The 23,613-nt window shown below is 46.4% G+C and overlaps 1 protein-coding gene across 1 annotated transcript in view; it reads left to right on the top strand.

Moving 5' to 3' along the window:
* The first annotated feature begins 2,394 nt into the window (after positions 1–2,394).
* SPATC1 (spermatogenesis and centriole associated 1) overlaps positions 2,395–23,613 on the top strand; it is a 29,707-nt gene continuing 8,488 nt past the window's right edge. Inside the window, exons 1-3 of the mRNA XM_067467018.1 lie at positions 2,395–2,572; positions 13,011–13,636; positions 13,715–14,636. Of these exons, the coding sequence (XP_067323119.1) occupies positions 2,395–2,572; positions 13,011–13,636; positions 13,715–14,636 (1,726 nt within the window). The remainder of the gene's footprint in view (positions 2,573–13,010; positions 13,637–13,714; positions 14,637–23,613) is intronic.

Raw genomic sequence — 23,613 nt, forward strand, 5'->3', positions numbered from 1 at the left:
TGAAGACATCTGCCCTTGTGCTTTGTTCCTCTGCTGCTGAGTACGCATGCCCAGTGTGGAACACATCTCACCACGCTAAAACAGTGGATGTGGCTCTTAATGAGACATGCCGCATTATCATGCGGTGTTTGTGCCCTACTCCAATAGAGAAATTACACTGTCTAGCCGGTATTGCACCACCTGACATCCGCCGGGAAGTAGCAGCCAATAGTGAAAGGACCAAGGCCACCCCCTGGTTGGGTATCAGCCAGCACGTCAACGACTTAAATCAAGAAATAGTTTTTAAGATCTACAGAGACACTCGCTGGAACACTCCAGCAAGCGAGAGTCCAAAAGTGGCAGGCTCAAACCAGAACCTCAATCAGTGGCTGATACCAAATGAGAGACTCCCTGCTGGGTACACTGAAGACGGGGCGACTTGGAAGGCGCTGAACAGACTGTGCTCTGGCACCACAAGATGCAGAGCCAATCTCAAGAAATGGGGCCACAAAGTGGAATCCACGACATGTGAGTGTGGAGAAGAGCAAACCTCTGACCACCTGCTTCAATGCAACCTGAGCCCTGCCGCATACACAATGGAGGACCTTCTTATAGTAACACCAGAGGCACTCCAAGTGGTCAGCTACTGGTCAAAGGACATTCAATCAACTACCAAGCTTGCAAACTCTGTGTTTTTGTATGTTGTTTGTGTTATCGAGCTCTTTTGGGAGGGTCTCCCAGCTGGAGAGATCCCTGAAGACCGCTAAAGGGGTCTTTAAACCTCGGTGAGCAGCCAGCGAAAGCCAATCCAAAGAATGAAAAATATTAAGAATTAATCCCACCGGAGGCTGAAGAGGTTCAGTGACCGAAGCGTTTATTGTGATTCAGCTGAGATCAGATGCATTGCAGGAATCATTCCTCTGCAAGCATGGTTTTACTGAGTTTTACAGGCATTTTTATAGTGTACAGACAAAGGAAACATTTTCAAAAATCCCGCCCGCCCTCTGCTGGCCGGCTTTGCTCTGATTGGCTGGCCGCGGAACCGCTGGGAGGAGGCTTGGCAGCATGCCTCGCCTCTGGACCAACCAGCGGGCTCCGCTGCCTCTGGGAGGCCAATCAGTGCCTTCCTAGCACCTTGGAAGATGGACCAATCGGCAGCCAGGAGGCGGTTCAGAGGAAATGATGAGCCCAGGGGGCATCCGCCAGCTGAAATGCGAGCCTTTGTCCTCAACGACGGGGTGACAGATAGGGGGAACAATGAGTTTCCTGGTTTATGTTTGGATTTGGGAGGAAGTATGAAAAAAGGTGAAAAGGGAGCTATTGATGGTATTTGGACCTCGGGGCCTTGTAAACAAGGGGGGCCTTGTAAACAAGGGGGATCAACAAATACCTAGAAAATGATATAATCAGCCTTTTTCCTGAGTTTCTGTTGATCCATCCCTTATCTTACTGTCTGCTCTGAAAATAAGCTTTGAGAAGGAATCAACCACGGCCCATGCAAATGTAAATATGGACTGTTTTGGGAGGACAAAGGATTTCCTCCCTGTTGCAGTAATCCTCGGGTCACATTCTTTTTGGGGCATGGGTCAAAGAGGAGAAGCAGGGAGGGGGACCAGAGTACATTTCATACAATATTCCATTACATAGATTTCATATATCTTACAGAGCATGAGACAATCCCTCCCCCATCCCCAGCGAAAGTTTATTACAATATTGGATCTTTATTATAACGCAAACTGGAGATCTCATAGTCCTTTGGCAAAGGTGCGTGGAAACTGAGGCTGCTTGCATTTCAAGGCAAGCACCAGAAGGAAGTTTGTGGCCAGTGATGGGCGCTGGGTTGGGTAGTAGCAGAGTCCATAGTCCAGTGCATAAGTCAGAAAGTTCACAAAGAGGAAACAGGAACCCAGTTATGTGCGCTGGGTCAGGAAGCAGCAGAATCCATTGTCCGGCCCTTGGCGAACTACAAATACTTGGGAGGGGGGGGGGGGGGAAGATGCTCCGCATCAATTGTTCTGTTAAAAATGTAATACAACTGTTCGATTGCCTGACACGAAGCATGACGTATCTCCACCCATGATTGGGAGAGTGTTTTCAATGACACAAGTGGTAGCCAAGAGACACTGTTGATGCTCATTCAAGCCAAGGTGCATCCAAGTGTCCTTCCTGTGGCCCACTGTCCAGTTCCATCGTCCACCATGACATCACAATGGCCCAGCGTGTCACATCCCAGCCCAGCCTCATTGCAGTCAACCAGCCAGCCATCCAGCCAGCCAGCTAGCCAGCCAAGCAACCCTTCTTCTGGGCAGTGGCAAGGCAGGGGCATTCATGGCACCCAGAGCCCCCGCCTGAACCCCTGCATGACACTCCTTTGGGGGAACCCCACCTGGCGCCATCAGGAGCACCTTTCTGGGGATGGCCGGTGCCAGCGGCTTCAATGACCTCAGGAGGGAGATAGAAGCCCTCGTGGCTGAAAACGAAGAGCTCAAGCAGTTTCTCTACCTTCTGAAGGAGAACCAGGAGCTTAAGTACATCCTCCGGCTCCACAGCAGTGACAACACCCAATCATCATCCATGGATGCTGGAGCCAACGGTAATGGCATACGAAGGAAAGAGGTGGTTGGCCGGCCAGGCGCCGGAGTGGGCCAGGAAACAGGGAGGGATGGCCATAGGTGGCTTCTCACAGGTTACTGCTCCAGTGGTGGTGGTTGCTGTTGTTGTGGCATGCATTCAGGTTACGTCTACTTATGGTGAACCCATAGCTGGGGTTTCGTGGCAAGCTAGGTGAACCAGAGGAGGTCTGCCACCATGTCTCTCTTCTGAGGCTGAGATCTGGACTTGCCTCCAGTCATCCAATAGGTTTTCCATGACAAAGCAGGGATTCGAACCCTGTCCAGCATTCAGAGCACTAAGACACATTGGTTGCAGGCAAATAGAGCTCTCTCAGCAAGACTTCTTAGTCATTGTATTGTTGAAGGCTTTCATGGCCGGAATCACTGGGTGGTTGTAGGTTTTTCGGGCTAGAGCAGTGGTTCTCAACTTGGGGTCCCCAGATGTTTATGGCCTTCAACTCCCAGAAATCCTAACAGCTGGTAAACTGGCTGGGATTTCTGGGATTTGTAGGCCAAAAACATCTGGGGACCCCAGGTTGAGAACCACTGTTCTAGAGGCATTCTCTCCTGACGTTTCACCTGCATCTATGGCAAGCATCCTCAGAGGTTGTGAGGTCTGTTGGAACTAGGAAAATTGGGTTTATATATCTGTGGAATAATGTCCAGGGTGGGACAAAGAACTCTTGTCTGTTGTGGCTAGGTGTATATGTTTCAACTGACCACCTTGATTAACATTTGATGGCCTGGCATTTGTTTGGTGTGGCTTGTTAGTGCCTGGGGGAATCTTTTGTTGAGAGGAGATTAGATGTCCCTGATTGTTTCCTCTCTGTTATTTTGCTGTTGTGATTTCAGAGTTTTTTAGAGTGAAATGCTGGACCACTCTCACAACCACCATGTCAGGCTACACAGAGAAGCCATTGAAATCCACAAGTATGTGGACATTTTCAACAGAAAGGAGGAAACCATGAAAATGAACACAATCTGGCTAACAGTATTTAAAAAACTCTAGAACAGTGGTTCTCAACCTGGGGTCCCCAGACGTTTTTGGCCTACAACTCCCAGAAATCCCAGCCAGTTTACCAGCTGTTAGGATTTCTGGGAGTTGAAGGCCAAAAACATCTGGGGACCCCAGGTTGAGAACCACTGCTCTAAAATTACAACAGCAAAACAACAGAGAGGAAACAATCAGGGACTTCTAATCACCTCTCTGCCCCGGAGTGGGGTGGAGGCTCCTTCTTTGGAAGCTTTTAAACAGAGACTGGATGGCCATCTGTCAGGGGTGATTTGAATGCAATATTCCTGCTTCTTCGTAGGGGGTTGGACTGGATGGCCCATGAGGTCACTTCCAACTCTTTGATTCTATGAAAAGATTGTCCCAGGCACTAACAAGCCACACCAAACAACTGCCAGGCCATCAAATGCTAGTCAAGGTGGTCAGTTGAAACATCACACCCAGCTCCAACAGACAAGAGTTCTTTGTCCCACCCTGGTCATTCCACAGATATATAAACCCATTTTCCTAGTTCCAAAAGACCTCACTACCTCTGAGGATGCTTGCCATAGATGCAGGCGAAACATCAGGAGAAAATGCCTCTAGAACTTGGCCATATAGCCCGAAAAAACCTACAACAACCCACTTCTTAGTCATATTTCTTCAGAGGTGGCTCGCCATTGCTCTCCTCTGTGACAATTTCAGTCCCCAAACCCGCTGGCTCCTTATTGTGTGCCTTCAAGCTTATGCCAAGTCTCCATGTGCTTTTCTTTTAAGAGAAGACTGAGGCAAAGAAGGTGTTGAGCAGTTCTACCTTTTCCCTGTTCAGTCACTGTCGTCATCGTCACTGTTGTCGTCATCTTTATTTCTCCCCTGCCTCTCCCCATGAAGAGCCTTTGACCATTTTCCTTAGGCAGCAGCCCTGTTTCATGCTTCTTCCCACTGCTCCAAACATAGTCCAAAAATAGTTGTGCCATCACATCCAGACCCTATGAAGGTAAAACTAAGATGTGCTTCTCTCTTTGTCTGGGTGGACCGCGGGGGTCTTTCTTTAGAAGCTTGAGATTCCCAGCAACTGAGGCTACTACAGTCTTTGAACATCAAAACAGAATATTTATTTCTCAAAGTCCTTGCAGACTTGGCACAGCTTGTCAAAGTTACAAGCAAAACAGTCAGTTGGTGAAACCACAGAGATGTTCTTTCTTTCCTTTTTCCTCTAGTCGCTGAGCTGCCTTCATCCAAATGGCAGAAAAAAATCCTGAGATCTTTTTACCCTAACCCTGAGCCACTATCTTTTAGAAAGCGTAGGCCTTCCCTATTCCAGCCCAAGGTTAGTTTTGAAGATGAAGCAAATAGTGCTCAATAACTATTTCTCAATAACGCAATATCTGTATCTATAACTCAATTGCTCAATTACTCAGTTGAGTATCTATCTCTGACAATTAGCTTCTTTATCTATATAACTCAATATCAATCTTTCTACCTATAACCTATACCTATAACCTATCAATGCTTTTGAGCTGTGGTGTTGGAGGAAAGTTCTGAGAGTGCCTTGGACTGCGAGAAGATCCAACCAGTCCATCCTCCAGCAAATAAAGCCCGACTGCTCACTGGAGGGAAAGATACTACAGACAAAGTTGAAGTACTTTGGCCACATCATGAGGAGACAGGAAAGCCTAGAGAAGACAATTATGCTAGGGAAAGTGGAAGGTAAAAGGAAGAGGGGGCGACCAAGGGCAAGATGGATGGATGGCATCCTTGAAGTGACTGGACTGACCTTGAGGGAGCTGGGGGTGGTAACGGCCGACAGGGAGCTCTGGCGTGGGCTGGTCCATGAGGTCACGAAGAGTCGGAGACGACTGAACGAATGAACAACAACAACCTATAACTCAATTACTATCTATATCTCAATCAGACCCAATATTAATCAATCGCTCAATTGCTATTCTATCTATCTATCTATCTATCTATCTATCTATCTATCTATCTATCTATCTATCTATCTATCTCAATCGTTCTTACAATGGTTTTTTCAGAGTTACCTGCCTGACCAACAGCACATCTGAAGCTTTCTTCTCTACTGAAGGAGGCAGGGGAGATTCCAAAATGGAGATCTCAACCCAGGAAAAAAGGCGGTCTCTAGACCCAAAGAGATATCTTTTTAAACCAATAACTGCAGAGGGTTTGCAGGTTGGCTTTCCAGACTCTGATACTGTTTAACTTTCAGAGTGCAGCTGAGATTGTAGCAGCCCTGGGGAAATGCAAAGGAACACTATCCCATGCAACTAAAAGGTAATGCAAACTATGCCCCTGGAAGACGGAACAATAGCCATTGGTTGTTATTTCTAACCTTTCAGGCAAGCCTGAGCTCTGCTGTAGCTTTTCCGTCTTTTCCAAGTATTGGCAATTTATCTGAATTCCTCTTCGGTGCTTTTTCCCTCCTTCCATTTCTTATAGATGTCTCTCTTGAACCTCAGCTCACCTGAAAGGTCTCTGCACATCCACTCTGGTTTCTTCAGGCCCCTCTGACTTTCCATCCTCACTGGAATTGTCCGCAATTATGCCATCAATATATTGCTTTTCATGAGTTCCTCTCCATCGTGAACTCCCTGTCCTTTGAATACTTCTGACCAATACTATCTTACATGTTCCCATCAAACTTGTCCACAAATGGATCAAGACGGAGAGCAGGGCCTCCTGAAATATTTGAGATCTTGGCAAGGAGGGAGCAAGCTTGTTTTCTGCTTCCTTGGAGACTAGGACGCGGAACAATGGCTTCAAACTACAAGAGAGGAGATTCCATCTGAACATGAGGAAGAACTTCCTGACTGTGAGAGCCGTTCAGCAGTGGAACTCTCTGCCCCGGAGTGTGGTGGAGGCTCCTTCTTTGGAAGCTTTTAAGCAGAGGCTGGATGGCCATTTGTCAGGGGTGATTTGAATGCAATATTCCTGCTTCTTGGCAGAATGGGGTTGGACGGGATGGCCCAGGAGGTCTCTTCCAACTCTTTGATTCTATGATTCTATGATTCTAAGGCTCTTTTAGGGGGGGAGGTCGCTCAGGTCGCCTTGGACTCGAACCGTACAAAACTTTGCAAGTTATCCCTGGTATTCTGAATTGTGACCAAAAATTGTGACCTCTCAGCCTTCTCTTCTTCAGGCTAAACATGCCCAGCTCCTTAAGCCGCTCCTCATAAGGCTTGTTCTCCAGACACTTGATCATTTTAGTCACCCTCCTCTGGACACATTGCAGCTTGTCAATATCTCCCTTGAATGGTGGTGCCCAGAATTGGACACAATATTCCAGGTGTGGTCTAACCAAAGCGGAATAGAGCATGGGGAGCATGATTTTTCTGGATCTAGACACTAGACTCCTCTTAATGCAGGCCAAAATCCCATTGGCTCTTTTTGCCACCACATCACATTCCTAGCTCATGTTTAACTTGTCCATGAGGACTCCAAGATCTTTTTCACACGTACTGCTCTCGAGCCAGGCCTTGTCCCCAATTCTGTCTCTTTGCATTTTGTTTTTTCTGCCTAAGTGGAGTCTCTTGCATTTGTCCCTCTTGAACTTCATTTTGTTAGTTTTGGCCCATCATCTCTCTAATCTGTCAAGATCGTTTTGAATCCTGCTCCTGTCCTCTGGAGTATTGGCTATCCCTCCCAATTTGGTGTCGTCTGCAAACTTGATGATCATGCCTTCTAACCCTTCATCTAAGTCATGAATGAGGATTCTGATCAGGACCGGGCCCAGGGCGGAACCATGCTGATGGCACCCCGCTCATCACTTCTTTCCAGGATGAAGAGGAGGAAGCCTTGGGGAGAATCACCCTCTGGGTTCATCCATTTAACCAATTCCAGATCCACCTCACCGTAGTGTTGCCTCACCCACATTGGACTAGTTTCCTTGCCAGAAGGTCATGGGGGACCTTGTCGAAGACCTTTCTGAAATCCAGGTACGCTCCATCCACGGCATTCCCTGCATCTACCCAGCTTGTCACTCTATCGAAAAAAGAGATCACATGAGTCTGGCATGACTTGTTTTTGATAAATCCATGTTGACTATTAGTAATGACCGCATTTCTTTCTAAGTGTTTGCAGACCACTTCCTTAACAATCTTTTCCAGAATCTTTCCTGGTATCGACGTGAGGCTGACCGGATGTTGGTCATTTTTTGGGTCATCCTTTTTTCCCTTCTTGAAGATTGGGACCACATTGGCCCTCCTCCAATCTGCTGGAACTTCTCACATTCTCCAAGAACTCTCAAAGATGGTTGCCAATGGTTCCGAAATGACTTCTGCTAGTTCCTTCAATACTCTTGGTGTAGTTGATCTGGCCCTGAAAGGGGACTTGAACTCATTAAGAGTGGCCAGGTATTCCTGGATGACTTGTTTCCCAAACAATCACTTTGTATTTAGCCCGGAAGCAGACTGGCAGCCAGTGGAGCTGCCATAACATGGGATAGGTTCTCTTCTTGTTGATCACTGAACTAGCTGAAGCTTCCAAACTATCTTCAAAGGCAGCCCCACGCAGAGAGTGCTGCAGTAGTCCAAATGCAGTGTGACTAAGGCATGGACTACCATGGCCAAGTCTGGCATCTCAAAGTACGGGCGCAGCTGGTGCACAAGTTTTAACTGTGCAGAGGCAATCCTTGCCACTGCCAACACCTGGGGTTCCAGGCTCAGCGATTAATCCTGGATTACCCCCTGTGTCTTCAGGGGGAGTGCGACCCCTTCTAACACAGACTGTAACCCTATACCCTGTCTTGTCTTCCGACCGACCAGAAGCACCTCTGTCTTGTCTGGATTTAGTTTCAGCTTGTTGGACCTCAACCAGTCCATCACCAATGACAGGCACTGGTTCAGGACCAGAACGACATCCTTGGCTTTGGGTGGAAAGGTTGCTCCTCGTCAACTCTTCCAGAGGCTCAGGTCCCTTCAGGGTCTCATGATGGGAGCAAGGCAGGCTAGACATAATTCTGGATGGTGGGCAAGTGATTGGGAATTAGAAAAGCAGGCGGCAGACAAGGAAGCCTTTGGTGACAGAGGAACAACCTGCTTTCATAGAATCCTAGAATCAAAGAGTTGGAAGAGACCTCCTGGGCCATCCCGTCCAACCCCATTCTGCCAAGAAGCAGGAATATTGCATTCAAATCACCCCCGACATGGCCATCCAGCCTCTGTTTAAAAGCTTCCAAAGAAGGAGCCTCCACCACACTCCGGGGCAGAGAGTTCCACTGCTGAACGGCTCGCACAGCCAGGAAGTTCCTCCTCATGTTCAGATGGAATCTCCTTTCTTGTAGTTTGAAGCCATTGTTCCATTGCGTCCTAGTCTCCAGAGAAGCAGAAAGGAAGCTTACTCCCTCCTCCTCCCCGTGGCTTCCTCTCACATATTAATACATGGCTATCATATCTCCTCTCAGCCTTCTCTTCTTCAGGCTAAACATGCCCAGCTCCTTAAGCCGCTCCTCATAGGGCTTGTTCTCCAGACCCTTGATCATTACAGATCCACTTTCCTGGTTCTCAGCCTCTCCTTGCACACAGGATGCTAACCCAGAGCTGAGCCTTCCTTCCTTCCTTCCTTCCTTCCTTCCTTCCTTCCTTCCTTCCTTCCTTCCTTCCTTCCTTCCTTCCTTCCTTCCTTCTCAGAGAGGGAAGGACCTCAGTCTTCAATCAGGTTGGGAATCCAGAAATAAATGGGTCCAGAAAACTCGAGGGACACCTTATGCCTAATGCCCACCATTGTTTGAGTCTCTGCCTCTGTGCTGTCACGCGCTGGGCCTGTGAAAAGGTCTGTAGACAGGGCGTGTTCTGTATGCACAACGGGACTCCGGGGGTGCCTTGGATTAGAGGCCCTTTGGATTTCCCTAAACAAAGTCTTTAGAAACTTGGAAAGTTTAACAAAGTTCTTTATTCGTGCTTGTTGTTCATTCGTTCAGTTGTCTCTGACTCTTCTTGACCTCATGGACCAGCCCACGCCAGAGCTCCCTGTCGGCCGTCACCACCCCCAGCTCCTTCAAGGTCAGTCCAGTCACTTGAGGATGCCATCCATCCATCTTGCCCTTGGTCGGCCCCTCTTCCTTTTGCCTTCCACTTTCCCCAGCATCATTCCCTTCTCTAGGCTTTGCTGTCTCCTCATGATGTGGCCAAAGGACTTCCGCTTTGTCTCTAGTCTCCTTCCCTCCAGTGAGCAGCCGGGCTTTATTTCCTGGAGGATGGACTGGTTGGATCTTCTCGCAGTCCAAGGCACTCTCAGAACTTTCCTCCAACACCACAGCTCAAAAGCATCTATCTTCCTTTGCTCAGCCTTCCCTAAGGTCCAGCTCTCACATCCGTAGGTGACTACAGGGAAGACCATGGCTTTGACTAGGCAATGGATCTTGGTTGCCAGTCTGATGTCTCTACTCTTTACTATTTCATCGAGAGTGGACATTGCTCTCCTCCCAAGAAGGAAGCGTCTTCTGATTTCCTGGCCACAGTCTGCATCTGCACTCATCTTTGCACATAGAAATACAAACCCTGTCACGGCCTCCACGGTTTCTCCCTCTATTTTCCAGTTGTCAATCATTCTTGTTGCCATAATCTTGGTTTTTTTGATGTTTAGCTGCAACCCGGCTTATTTGTGCTTAGGTCTTCAATAAATCAAACAAATACTTCAAGGATTTGAATCAACTGGTGGCTTTCTTAATCTTGTCCACAAGGGACAGGCAACTATCTTCATGAACTGTTTCTTCACTATCAGGGAAATCCTTGACTTCTACCTGGGCAATCTGTCTTAGGCTCTGCTGGCGTGGTTCCCTACACCCGGTCCAAATTGCGTTATGGCTGCCGCGAGTGGTCCTTACCAAACAGAGTCCTTTTGTAGATTTCCAAGAGGAAAGAAGGTCTTCAATTCCCAGCGAAGGCTGGCTGTAAAGCTGTGGAACTGGATCCCCCCCAGCAAAGGCTATGTTTCTCTGTAGAGCTGTGGGATTGAGTTCCCCCCAGCATAAGCTGTAGTTCTCTGTAGAACTGTGGGACTGAATTCCCCCAGCAAAAGCTGTAAAAGACGAAGCTTTCTACAGGTGGAACTGACTCACATCCTGTATGAAAGGCTTCTCTGTGTGAACTGAACTAGCGGTCCCCTTTTCCCCTCCTAAATCCAGAAAAAGGGGTGAAACTAAAGAACCTAATGATGATTGATGGGTCATTGGCCCTATAATTGCAAACCAAGGGAAGCCACCTTATTGCAAAATGCATGGAATTTTGGAATACATGCAAACACTCAAAGAAAGAAAAAGAAGTTGGAGCTCCTGGTACAGCCGTACCAGAACAGCCTCCCTCAAAGGAGCACAAACACAACAGTCAAATAATGGAGCCTCTGACTGTACCTGAAAGAAATGTACCAATGACACCAAGGTGTGTTCTTTTCCTATCTCAATATAACAAAGGCCAGTGGGCCTTCCATGAGATACCTATCCTGCGGTCACACTTAGCAAGCAGCAAGTATGGCAAGAACCCCTGGCTCATAGTAAGGGTGGACCCTTTCCCCCATCAATATGGAGGACAACAGGGCACTTGGGACAATGGCCGAGCGGATTGGTGCATTGGGTAGGCAACTACAAAGATGGTTGTGATGATACCTGCTCCAATCCATTCCAGGTGGGTTATTGTGAAAATCAGAAGCAGCGTGGTAGACTGAAAACTGCTCTCCCACAATAGTAGATTTTTATGACGAGGAGAGACTGCCACTTACTTAGGAGCCATCTTGATCTTCTGACCAACCCAGTGGCTCTCTTCCCCTCTTGTGAGGCTCGACAAAAGGCCTTATGTCCTCACTGGTGTCCAGAAGAAGGAAGGTGAGGTAGCAGAAGCGTGGTTGGCACTGCAAACCGCCCCTGGCCCCAGCGTGCCAACCCCACAGTGGGGTGCCACTTCCCACTGACATCGAGCTACTTTTAGCAGGGTCCCCTCAAGAGAGGAGAACCCGAGGACCGCGCCAAAAGGGTCCTGGATACCTTGGTGAGGCCAGTGAAGCCAATCTCAAATGAAAATATTAAAAATAATAAAACCTCACCCAAGTGGAAGAAGGTTTTTTAAAAAAGCGACTGAGGCGTTTATTAGTGATTCAGCTGATATTGGATGCATTGCAGGAATCATTCCACCACAAGCATAGCAATACAAAGAATACAGGCGTATTTATAGCAAAATTTCAAAGGAAAACATTTCAAATGTTCCGCCCGCCCTCTGCCCCTGGAGAGCCAATCAGCAGGCTTTCCTTACGAATCAGAAGCAGGCCAGGCGGGACAACCGCAGGCAAGGGGGAAATGATGGGATTACAGATTGCCAGCCAGAATGGAATGTGAGGCTTTGTCTTGGCTGGCAAGGTGTGACCGCTGTAAACAAAGGTTTTCCTGTTGGAAATGGTTTTGGGGAAGTAAATATTGGGTCAGACAGTGGACCTCAAAAGGGATCAACTTTGCCTTTGTAAATTTAATCAATTCTTTTTTCCAAGTTTCTGTTGACCTCCTCTTCCCGCTAGTCATGCTCAGAAAACGGGATGAGGGAATCAACAGTTATTGTTTCATGCAGATGAGTTAATCAATGGATGAGACAGGGATTTCCCCCCAAGCATTGCAACAGTTCCTGGTCACTTTTTGTAAGGGAAAGGTCAAGAGAGAAAAGGGGGGAGGCAGGGAAGCGGATAGCATCTCATGCATACAAAGTTCATATAAAAATTCCCTTTCCCACCCCACATCTTTATTATTTTATTGCAATATTGATTTATTAAAAGAACTGGAAATCCCATGCTCCTGGGGAAGGTTCGTGGAAGCGGAGGTGGTTTGCAGTCCAAGTCAGGTGGCAAAGAGTCATTTCTCCCTGCAGAAGTCAGCAGATGGGCACTGAGTTGATCAATAACAGAGTCCATCGCTCAGCCCTTGGGGAACTACAACTCTCACAAAAGGGCAGAAGTCCCAAGATCCAGCCATTTCCCAAAAAACCTCGTGGGGTCCTTGTTGTTGTCAGTGCCTTGGCAATGTGACCAAGACTTAACCCTTGTTGTGTAGTCTGGTGCCCTTGCTCTTTGCAGAACTATGTCACTATCCCTTATTTGGGGTGTGTGTGTGTGTGTGTGTGTGTGTGTGCTTGACATCACCACTGAGGCTGTCTTTGAATCAGGAGGTAAACGGCAAGTTCTCCAGTTCTGAGAAACATGGCTGTCTTTTAAGTAGAAATGCAAATATGGGGTGGGGGGGGTGGGCTTTGGGGACTCCCTGCAACTTACAGACCATGCGTTCCCCCCAAATAGCTGGTGTGGTGGCCCAAGGTGCACACCACCTGTTCCTCCCCTCCTGTGTGTCCTTGGGAATGTAGGTAGAGGTGGCTGACACAGCTCATAAGCTTAACGGGACCTTTCTCTCTCTTTTTCTCTCCTTTCTGTGTCCTCTGCAGCCATCATACCTTCCAACGCCATGCCCAGAATGCCCAGATTCAGACCTCGGGGCTACTGCTTCGAGTGCCCCGTCCCTTGGCACCCCCATTACACTGTCCAGTCACCAAGTAGCTCCCTCGTGCCCGTGAGCCCTGGCATAGGTAGCCCTAGGTACTCCTATCGCCCTCCCCAAGCCCCAGAGCTCCTCGCCCTGCCCTGGCCCGATGATGGCGGCGCTAGACCTGGCAACGTGCTCACGGATACCATGAGCAGCGGCGCATTTGATTCCTTTATGCCACTTACGCCAAACCTGACCTTTTCCCCATATTTGCCTCCACACTCAGGCCAATGGGATACCACACTTAGCTCTGGGTCGTGCTTTGCAGACCCCATCACCATGCTTGACTCGGAATCATTTCAGTCCCTCTCGCCACTAAGCAATTCCATGCTTAGCTCTGGCGGATTTCAGCCAACGCTCATGAGCTCTGGCGCATTCGAGCCATCGTCACAACACATTTCCATGCTCAGCTCTGACTCATATCACCCGCTCGTGGGACAACCCTCCCCAACACGATGGGGACCGCTGCCTTTGGCGGGGGGCGCTCCAGCAAATTATGCAGAACTGCCTTGGGCGGGGGCCCCTCCGGCAAATTACGCAGAACTGCCCTGGGCAGGGGCCCCTCCGGCAAATTACGCAGAACTGCCTATGATGGGGGCTTCTCAGGCATCCTCATCTGCCTCCTCTTGGCCCTCATACTTTACTCCCGTTTACTCACCTACACCACCCATGGGAAACTTCGATCTCACGGGTAGCTTTGGGTCATTTCAGCCACTCTCACCCCAAGATCTCAGTGCCTCTTTGCCGTATCAGACGCTCCCGTCACAATGGGGTGGGACGCTTGGCTCGCTGTCTGTGCAGCCGCTCCTGACCCCATCTGACTCCACCGGTAGCGCGGGGTCCATTCTGGCAGGCACACAACTCGGTAGTAGCTATGGTTCAGACGTGGTTGCTGAAGCTCTCGACGCAATCCCAGTCGGACAGAGCACACCACAAAGCGGTGGCCCTTTTTACTATGACACTTTACCACTCGCACACAGCACACCAAACAGGGTTTTTAACTTTGCCAACAGACCACCACCTGGACACCTTTTCAAATTCGCACAGAGCCCAGTGGAAACTTTTGTTCCAGCTGCCGCCGTTTTTGACAACAACAACTCATTCCTCCAACGGAGCCCACCACAAAGGGGTGCTGCTATTAACCTCCTTGCTGCTGGCATACTCCCAGGGACTATCACCATGAGGGGCAGGGGTGGGGCCTCACCACCCCCTATGCCCCTTCAACTCACGGCCCTTCCAGTCATGCCAAATACATGGAACACCGTCACCTCCGCGGCCACACCACCCATAGGGACAAGGACCGCGTTTGTTACCACAAGGAACGCACCCGTCTGCTACCCAAACCCGGCTCCTTTTGTCCTGCAAAACCCACCTCCAGGAAGGAGGGCCAGGGCCCCTCCACAACCCATGCCAGTTCCAACCGTCCCACTCTGCCCTCCTGCTGACCCACCGAGAAATATCAGCGTGAGGCCAAAGGAACGCATGTACGTTCCCACCGCAACGAAGCCGGGGGACGGCAAGCCAAGAGGTAAGAGAGGCCAGAAACGCTCATGCACCCCGATACGCATCCTAGCAACTGTGGGAAATGGGTATCAGTAATTTCCTGAATCATTATGGGACGATCCTAACCAGCACAACAAAGCCTTGTATGTTTTCTCATTCATGTGACCAGAGCCAAGGAAGCCGCCATTGCCCTTGAGGCCCCATTAAGAGTCGTGAGTGGGAAAGCCAAGGGCAGGGGGAATCAATAGCTGAGGTCAGGGGTTCTAGCCAGTGAGCAAGTGGGCAGTCCTTGGGGAGAGGAGGCAGGCTAAGACCCCTCCCCAAGACAGCATAGAGAGCTAAAGAAGGGGCGGTGTGGGGTAGGAAAGCTGCTGAGCCTAGGAGGGTGGAAGGAAGGGTTAGAGAAGCCGAAAGGCAGCGTTAGGCTCCAAAACAAGAGTTTTCAAGAGTGCCATTGGTAGCCAAGGTACATAACTCAGGTACTCAAGTGTGCTTATTGGTGCATGCCACTCAAACAGCACTAGTAGAAACATTTGCAGAACTATGTATTGTTGAAGGCTTTCATGGTCGGAATCACTGGGTTGTTGTAGGTTTTTTTGGGCTATATGGCTATGTTCTAGAGGCATTCTCTCCTGATGTTTCGCCTGCATCTACAGCAAGTATCCTCAGAGTTAGTGAGTTCTGTTGGAATTAGGAAAATGGGTGTATATATCTGTGGAATGACCAGGGTGAGACAACTCTTGTCTGCTGCAGCTAGGTGTGAATGTTGTTGGCGTTTAGCAGAGTATCGCAGAAGCTCAGAATAATGGACTCTGGAGTCTCTGGTAAAAGTAGTTTTTCAGCTTTACTTAAGCAGCTCAAAATAGACAACCTACACCATCAGCGGACAGACGTGAAGAACACAAACCAAAAGAGATAGGAAGTAATACAAACTGCAACTGGAAGGAAGTTTATCTCTGGCACTCCCTAATCTTTCACAAAACAAGAACTCAGGGTCACATTCTCACAGCTTGTTACTTTGCTGTTTAACCCTTCTGTGTCAAACTACATCCTGGCAATACAACTCTATTACAATCACATAATCCTATCACATAAAATTACATTTAAACACACATCATACATGAATTACACACTGACAAATGTTTCAACTGACCACCTTGATGAGCATTTGATGGTCTGGCAGTTGTTTGGTGTGGCTTGTTGGTGCCTGGGGCAATCTTCTGTTGAGAGGTGATTAGATGTCCCTGATGATGTGTTATGTATTTGTTGTTGATTGTGTTAACTGTGATAACTGTTTTTAACTATGGTTTTGTATATTATGTGTGATTTGTATAGGCATCGAATTGTGCCTTTTCTGTAAGCCGCCCTGAGTCCTCCTTCGGGGGTAGAGAAGGGCGGGGTAAAAGTACCCGAAATAAATAAATTGTTTCCTCTCTGTTGTTTTGCTGTTGTAATTTTAGAGTCTAAAAACCACCATGTCAGACTACACAGAGAAGCCATTGAAATCCACAAGAAACATGTGTACAATTTCAACAGAAAGGAGGAAACCATGAATATAAACAAATTCTGGCTACCAGTATTTAAAAAACTCTAAAATTACAACAGCAAAACAACAGAGAGGAAACAATCAGGGACTTCTAATCACCTCTCAACAAAAGATTGCCCCAGGCACTGCCAGGCCATCAAATGCTAATCAAGGTGGTCAGTTGAAACATTCACACCTGGCTCCAACAGACAAGAGTCCTTTGTCCTACCCTGGTCATTCCACAGATATATAAACCCAATTTTCCTAGTTCCAAGAGACCTCACCACCTCTGAGGATGCTTGCCATAGATGCAGGCGAAACGTCAGGAGAGAATGCCTCTAGAACATGGCCATACAGCCCGAAAAAAACCTACAACAATCCATTTGCAGAACTGCTTACCACACAGGCCCATGAAATAGAGAAACAGTATGATTCTTCACAGAATTAATTCTAATTACGTCAGAAGGAACAAAATACTGTGAGATGTAGTTGTAACCTCAGAAGCCTGAGAAACTCGATCTACAAACAACAGCAACAAGATCCCATTAAAATAAAGGACCAAAGAATCATTGTAATAAGAGATTTACCTCCACAAATTATGCAGAATAGAAAGAAATACCCTGTTTCCCCTAAAATAAAACATACCCATAAAATAAGCCATAGCAGGATTTCTAAGCATTTGCACAATATAAAACATATCCCGAAAATAAGACATAATGGTAGGTGTGGCTATGCAGCGTACAAAGTCGGTTCCCCCCGGTCAGGTCCTGGTCATTCTGTGCGTGTTGCAAGCTGTGGAATAGAGGGAAAAATAGAAAGTCAAAGTCTCCTCAGTGATGTGAGGAGCAGGACTCTCTGTTTCCTCAGGGGGAAGAAGTAAAGCTGTGGCTGCAGTTTTACTCAGCACTGTGGGTCTCTCACACCCCACAAAAACACCAGGGGATAGGGGGAAAGCTTCTACAAGAAGTCTGCTACTAAGCCCATAGAGATCACCCCATAAATTCAGATTGTTGTACCATACCATAAAATAAGACATCCCCTGAAAATAAGCCATAGTGCAGTGTTTCTCAACCTTCCGAATGCCGCGACCCCTTAATACAGTTCATCATGTTGTGGTGACCCCCAACCATAATATTATTTCCATTGCCACTTCGTAACTGTAATTTTGCTACTGTTCGGAATCGTAATGTAAATATCCAACATGCAGGATGTATTTTCATTCACTGGACCAAATTTTGTGGGGTTGGGAGGGGATTGATTTTGTCATTTGGGAGTTGTAGTTGCTGGGATTTATAGTTTACCTACGATCAAACAGCATTCTGAATTCCACCAACAATGGAATTGACCCAAATTTGGCACACAGAGCTCTCATGACCAACAGAAAATACTGGAAGAGTTTGGTGGACATTGACCATGAGAGTTGTAGTTCACCTACATCCGGAGAGCACTGTGGACTCAACAATGATGGATCTGGACCAAACTTGGCGTGAATTCTCAGTATGCCCAAACGTGAACACTGGTGGAGTTTTGGGGAAATAGACTTGACATTTGGGAGTTGCTGGGATTTATAGTTCACCTACAATCAAAGAGCATTCTGAACCCCACCAACGATAGCATTGGACCAAACTTCCCACAAGAACCCCCATGACCAACAGAAAATACAGTACTGTGTTTTCTGATGGTCTTTAGTGACCCTTCTGACACTTGCGACCACCCCCCACAGGGATCCTGATCCCCAGGTTGAGAAACACTGCCATACTGTGTCTTCTTAAGGAAAAATAAATATAAGACAGTGCCTTATTTTTGGGGAAACAGGATATGGCTTTTTTTAAACTAATAAACTAAAAAAGAAAGATTACAGATTTCAGTGGAAACTACCAGGAGGACTTCTAGTGACTTACAAAGGACAAGGATATTTATTAAATATGGTGATAAAGGCCCGAATTTTTTATGAAAGTAACAAAGATTATTTAGAATCACAAGAAATGACGGATGAAATGTCCACATCACAGCATAAAGGAGATGAGCAACCAAAGGGACAACAAGAGATAATACTACGAAGACTTTCTCAATAACTGGGACAATTACTAAAAGAAAAAGCAGAAAAAACATGAAAGAGAACTAGATGAAGTGACAAAAAACAGAAGACCACCTGACAAAGATCCTGAACAAAGGGCCAGAAATGACAAACTGGAAGAAATGCTTTCTACACCATTATGAAGAAACTAAAAATAATCTCAATCAACATAAACGGTCTGAATTCTCCAAATAAGCGACGTAAAGTGGTACACTACTTGAAACATTTTCAAGTAGATGTGGTGGCAGTCCAAGAAACACACATTAAGGGAAAGCATAGAAAATATCTGATACAAAAAACCTGGGAAAAGAATTTATAACATCAAATAGAAACAAGAAAAATGGATTAGCATTATACATCAAAGAAACCCGGAGACTTCAACTAATTAAAGAAGGAAGATATGAATGGTGTTAAGAAACCTGGAGACCTCAACTAATTAAAGAAGGAGGATATGAAGTGGTGTTAATACAAGAAGGAGGGGGGAAATTAATAGTCAACAACATCTATGCCCCAAATGCAGAATTTTTTTTGGAAAAAACATCAAGAATTGGAAGCCAAATGGCATGCACAAATAAGTATACTTATGTACCTGAGTTGCTGCTCTTTCCCTTTAGGGTAGACATGGGCAAACTTTGGCCCTCAAGGTGTTTTGGACTTCAACTCCCACAATTCCTAATGGCCTATTGGCTGTTAGGAATTGTGGGAGTTGAAGTCCAAAACTCCTGGAGGGAGGGCCAAAGTTTGCCCATGCCTGCTCTAAGGATACCATCTTTAGTAAAAACTAAATGGTTTTTACTAAATGGTTCTAAATGGTTCTAAAATACTTACAAAACTAAAGTTCTGGTGGTGAAAACTAGGGGGTGCTGGTGCTTTGCTTCTACAGTTTTGCTAAAGTTCTGGTGGTGAAAATTTTAGAACTCTTAACAAAACTATCAGCCTGGCCAAAGTGGATTCTTGTCCCTTTAGGCTCCTAGTTTACAGGTCTCCCTTCAACCTCCAATAAGATTTTTAACCCAACATGCAAATTGAACCAACAAACAAACATTTAATGTAAGATAAGGTGGAAGGATCACAACCTCTACCCTCAATATTTCAGGTTCCCATTTGCAGGGTTGGCGTCCCATCACGTCTAATAAAAGTGTGCCCCGCCCCTCCCCATATTATGAACTGGTATGACGTGGTAGGAAAGATGGGGCTGCACAGATTTATCGTTCTGTTTTGAAATTATGTGCTTTATCTTTACGTTGAGCTAGGCCCCAAACTGCTTCAAAGGCCCACAGATTGAATCGAAGGATTCCTGGCTTTAAGCTTTCGGGCATCCTCAAATTCACAAGTTTAGTAGCACTTGACCGACCCAAACCTTCTGCCATCTCACACTTTGTGCTTGCTTCCAGCTTAACTCCACTTAGCCAGGCTTTCCCTGGCCTTTCAAATCCAACACCTGAGGCACACCAGGGACAAAAGGAGGTAAGTCCTCCACTATTTGTAGAACTGGCCTTTGTCGGACCCCTCGGTTACTCCTGTAGAGAGCTGCACAAGACTAAAAGTCTCGTCTCTTTTCTGGTGTTATGTTTGTGTAAGCTGATCAGAAGCTTTGCAAGAAGGTGGTCGTCAAAAACAAAGCTCTAATATTGAGAACCACAGCAGAGCAAAGGGTTTGAAAAAGTTAATCTGTTTAAACGTGCCATAGGACACTCTGCAGCATAAACTCACTTTTGCAAGCATTTGGCTTCCAGAAATACGTACCTAGAGTGCAGGAAACGTACTACTACTATCTCTCCCATCCCTCCAAAACCTGCAATATCCCTCCAAGTCTCGCAAATGTGAGAGTCCATGTTGCAAGGGTTGTGTTGTAAGTAAGCACAATCTGTGGGATGCATTAGCACAGGGCTTTCCCTTACCAGCCACATGCTTGCTGGGACACGTAGAAAGGGAATGCAGGCAAAAGTTTAGTGCAGGCTGTGAGGCAATCCTAAAAGCGGTCAAATACTGGGATTGAGCATCCTATCCGATAGGCATGGGCAATCCATGGTTCTAAGTGGTTCTAAAATAATTACAAAATTAAAGTTCTGGTGGTGAAAACTTGGGGGCGCTGGTGCTTTGCTTCTAGTTTTGCTAAAGTTCTGGTGGTGAAAATTTCAGAACTCTTAACAAAACAAAATCTGTGCATAATGAGCACCTTAAAAACAAATGAACCAATGAACGAAATCACACCAAATTTGGCAACAAAATGTCTCACAACACAAGGGGTGACCATCACTCCAAAAATTATGATTTTGTCATTTGGGAGTTGTAGTTGCTGGGATTTATAGTTCACCTACAATCAAAAAGCATTCTGAACTCCATCAACGATGGAATTGAACCAAACTTGGCACACAGAACTCCCATGACCAACAGAAAATGCTGGAAGGGTTTGGTGAGCACTGACCTTGAGTCTGGGAGTTGTAATTCACCTACATCCAGAGAGCACTTTGGACTCAAACAATGATGGATCTGGACCAAATTTGGCACAAGCACTCAATACGCCCAAATATGAATACAGATGGAGTTTAATGGAAATAGACCTTGACATTTGGGAGTTGTGGTCACTGGGATTCACAGTTCACCTGCAATCAAAGAGCATTTTGAACCCCACAAATGACAGAATCGGGGCAAACTTCCCACACAGAACCCCCGTGACCAACAGAAAATACTCAAGGCCATCCAATCCAACTCCCTTCACCAGGGCAAGAAAACATAATCAAAGCCCTCCTGACAAAGACCCATCCAGCGATATATATGATACACACACACACACACAGAGATATAGTATCATAGATTTGAAAGGGACCCCTAAAGAAGGACAATGATATGTTGCATGTTCCAGTGGGCAAACCAGACATTCTCCACATCAACACTGACAAAGAAACTGCAAAAAATACTGTTTACCCACAAAGAAATTACATATATTAGAAACCAACACTTTCTCACTACTTTTCCAGATCACCAGACTGGGCCACTGCAACATGTGGCAGGGGACAGCTAGTTTCATTATAAATAGCAGTTCCTATTTGGTTCTGTCATAAAAATAGCCAATAATGAAATAATAATGAAAATTTGAAAGTTTTGTTAGAGTTCTGAAATTTTCACCACCAGAACTTTAGCAACACAGTAGAAACAAAGCACCAGCGCCCTCTAGTTTTCACCACCAGAACTTTAGTTTTGTAAGTACTTTAGAACCATGGATTGCCCATGCCTACTGTCCAATATCAATAATAATGATGATGATGATGATGAAGTTCGACTTGTAATTTTTTGTGATACAAAATCCAACATATAGATCTCATTTGCTGTGACATACTATGTTTTTGTGTAAGTAAAATAATAATAATAATAATAATAATAATAATAATAATATATTTCACCCGTCTCCCTGTGGGGACTCAGAGCAGATTACAGTATATATATCAACAAACACAGGCAAACATTCAATGTCTTGTTACAATACAATGAGACACACATACACACATAAAGGCAAAGGTTTCTCCTTTCATTTCCGGCTCTCCATTTCCAAGCCGAGGAGTATGACTACTTGGAATGTCTTTATGTTTTCCCCGCTGATGTGGTACCCATTTATCGACTCGCATTTGCATGTTACTGAACTGCTAGATTGGCAGGAATTATTATTATTATTATTATTATTATTATTATTATTATTATTTCTGGCATTTCTACCCTGACTCTTCTCTACCCCCAAAGGGGGACTCAGGATGGCTTACATTAGGCAACGATTTGATCCCGCTTCATATAAAAAATTACAATAATACAACACAATTAATATACATAAAGCATTAATTAAAACAGTACATAAACATTAATTGAAACAATTTATTTATTGTGTCATCAGCAACCAGACATTTGTATTACATTTTTAACAAAAACAAACAGACAGACAAAACACAGAGTTTGAAAGCTTGATAGTTGATTAAATGTCCTTTGACCAGTTTCTGGCCCCTTGGAGTGCCTCTGGTGTTGCCGCAAGAAGGTCCTCCATTGTGCATCATGTGGCCGGGCTCGGGGTGCATTGCAGCAGGTGGTCAGTGGTTTGCTCTTCTCCGCACTCGCATGTCGTGGATTCCACTTTGTGGCCCCATTTCTTGAGGTTGGCTCTGCAGTCTGTTCAGCGCCTTTCAAGTCGCCCAGTTTTCTGTGTGCCCAGGGGGGAGTCTCTCATTTGGTATCAGCCAATGGTTGAGCTTCTGGGTTTGAACCTGCCACTTTTGGACTCTCACTTGCTGGGGTGTTCCAGCAAGTGTCTCTTAGATCTTAGAAAACTATTTCTTGATTTAAGTCGTTGATGTGCTGGCAGATACCCAAACAAGGGATGAGCTGGAGATGTCTTTGCCTTGGTCCTTTCACTATTGGCTTCTATTTCCTGGCGGATGTCAGGTGGTGCAATACCGGCTAAGCAGTGTAATTTCTCCAGTGGTGTAGGGCGCAGACACCCCGTGATAATGCAGCATGTCTCATTAAGAGCCACATCCACTGTTTTAGCGTGGTGAGATGTGTTCCACACTGGGCATGCGTACTCAGCAGCAGAGTAGCATAGCGCAAGGGCGGATGTCTTCACTGTGTCTGGTTGTGATCCCCAGGTTGTGCCAGTCAGCTTTCATATGATATTGTTTCTGGCACCCACTTTTTGCTTGAAGTTCAGGCTGTGCTTCTTGTAGGACAGAGCACGGTCCAGGGTGACTCCCAGGTATTTGGGTGCGTTGCAATGCTCCAGTGGGATTCCTTCCCAGGTGATCTTCAGAGCTCAGGATGCTTGTCTGTTCTTAAGGTGAAAGGCACATGTCTGTGTCTTAGATGGATTAGGAAATCAGCTGGTTTCCCCTGTAGTAGGCAGTAAGGGCACCTAGAACTTCGGAGAGCTTCTGTTCAACCATCTCAAAGCTCCCTGTTTGAGCGGTGATGGCACGATCATCAGCATAGATGAAGCTCTCTGTCCCTTCTGGCAGTGGCTGGTCATTTGTGTAGATGTTGAACATGGATGGAGCAAGCACGCTCCCCTGAGGCAGGCCGTTCTTCTGTTTCCGCCATCTGCTTCTCTGGCCCTGGAACTCAACAAAGAAGCTCCTGTTTCGTAGCAGGTTTCCTATGAGGCGGGTGAGGTGGTCGTCCTTTGTGATACTATACATTTTTCTCAGGAGGAGGCGGTGGTTCACAGTCTCATAAGCCGCTGACAGGTCTATAAGGACAGCTCCTGTGATCTGCTGCCTTTCAAAGCCATCTTCTATGTGCTGAGTCAGGTTCAGCACTTGCGATGTGCAGCTTTTGCCTTTCCTGAAGCCAGCTTGCTGTGGAATCAGACATGGGTCTGTTTTTTCCATAATTCTATGCAAAATAGGTCTCTCCAGAACT

Source organism: Anolis sagrei, chromosome 4 (assembly GCF_037176765.1).
Source record: "Anolis sagrei isolate rAnoSag1 chromosome 4, rAnoSag1.mat, whole genome shotgun sequence".
Taxonomy (NCBI): Eukaryota; Metazoa; Chordata; class Lepidosauria; order Squamata; family Dactyloidae; genus Anolis; species Anolis sagrei.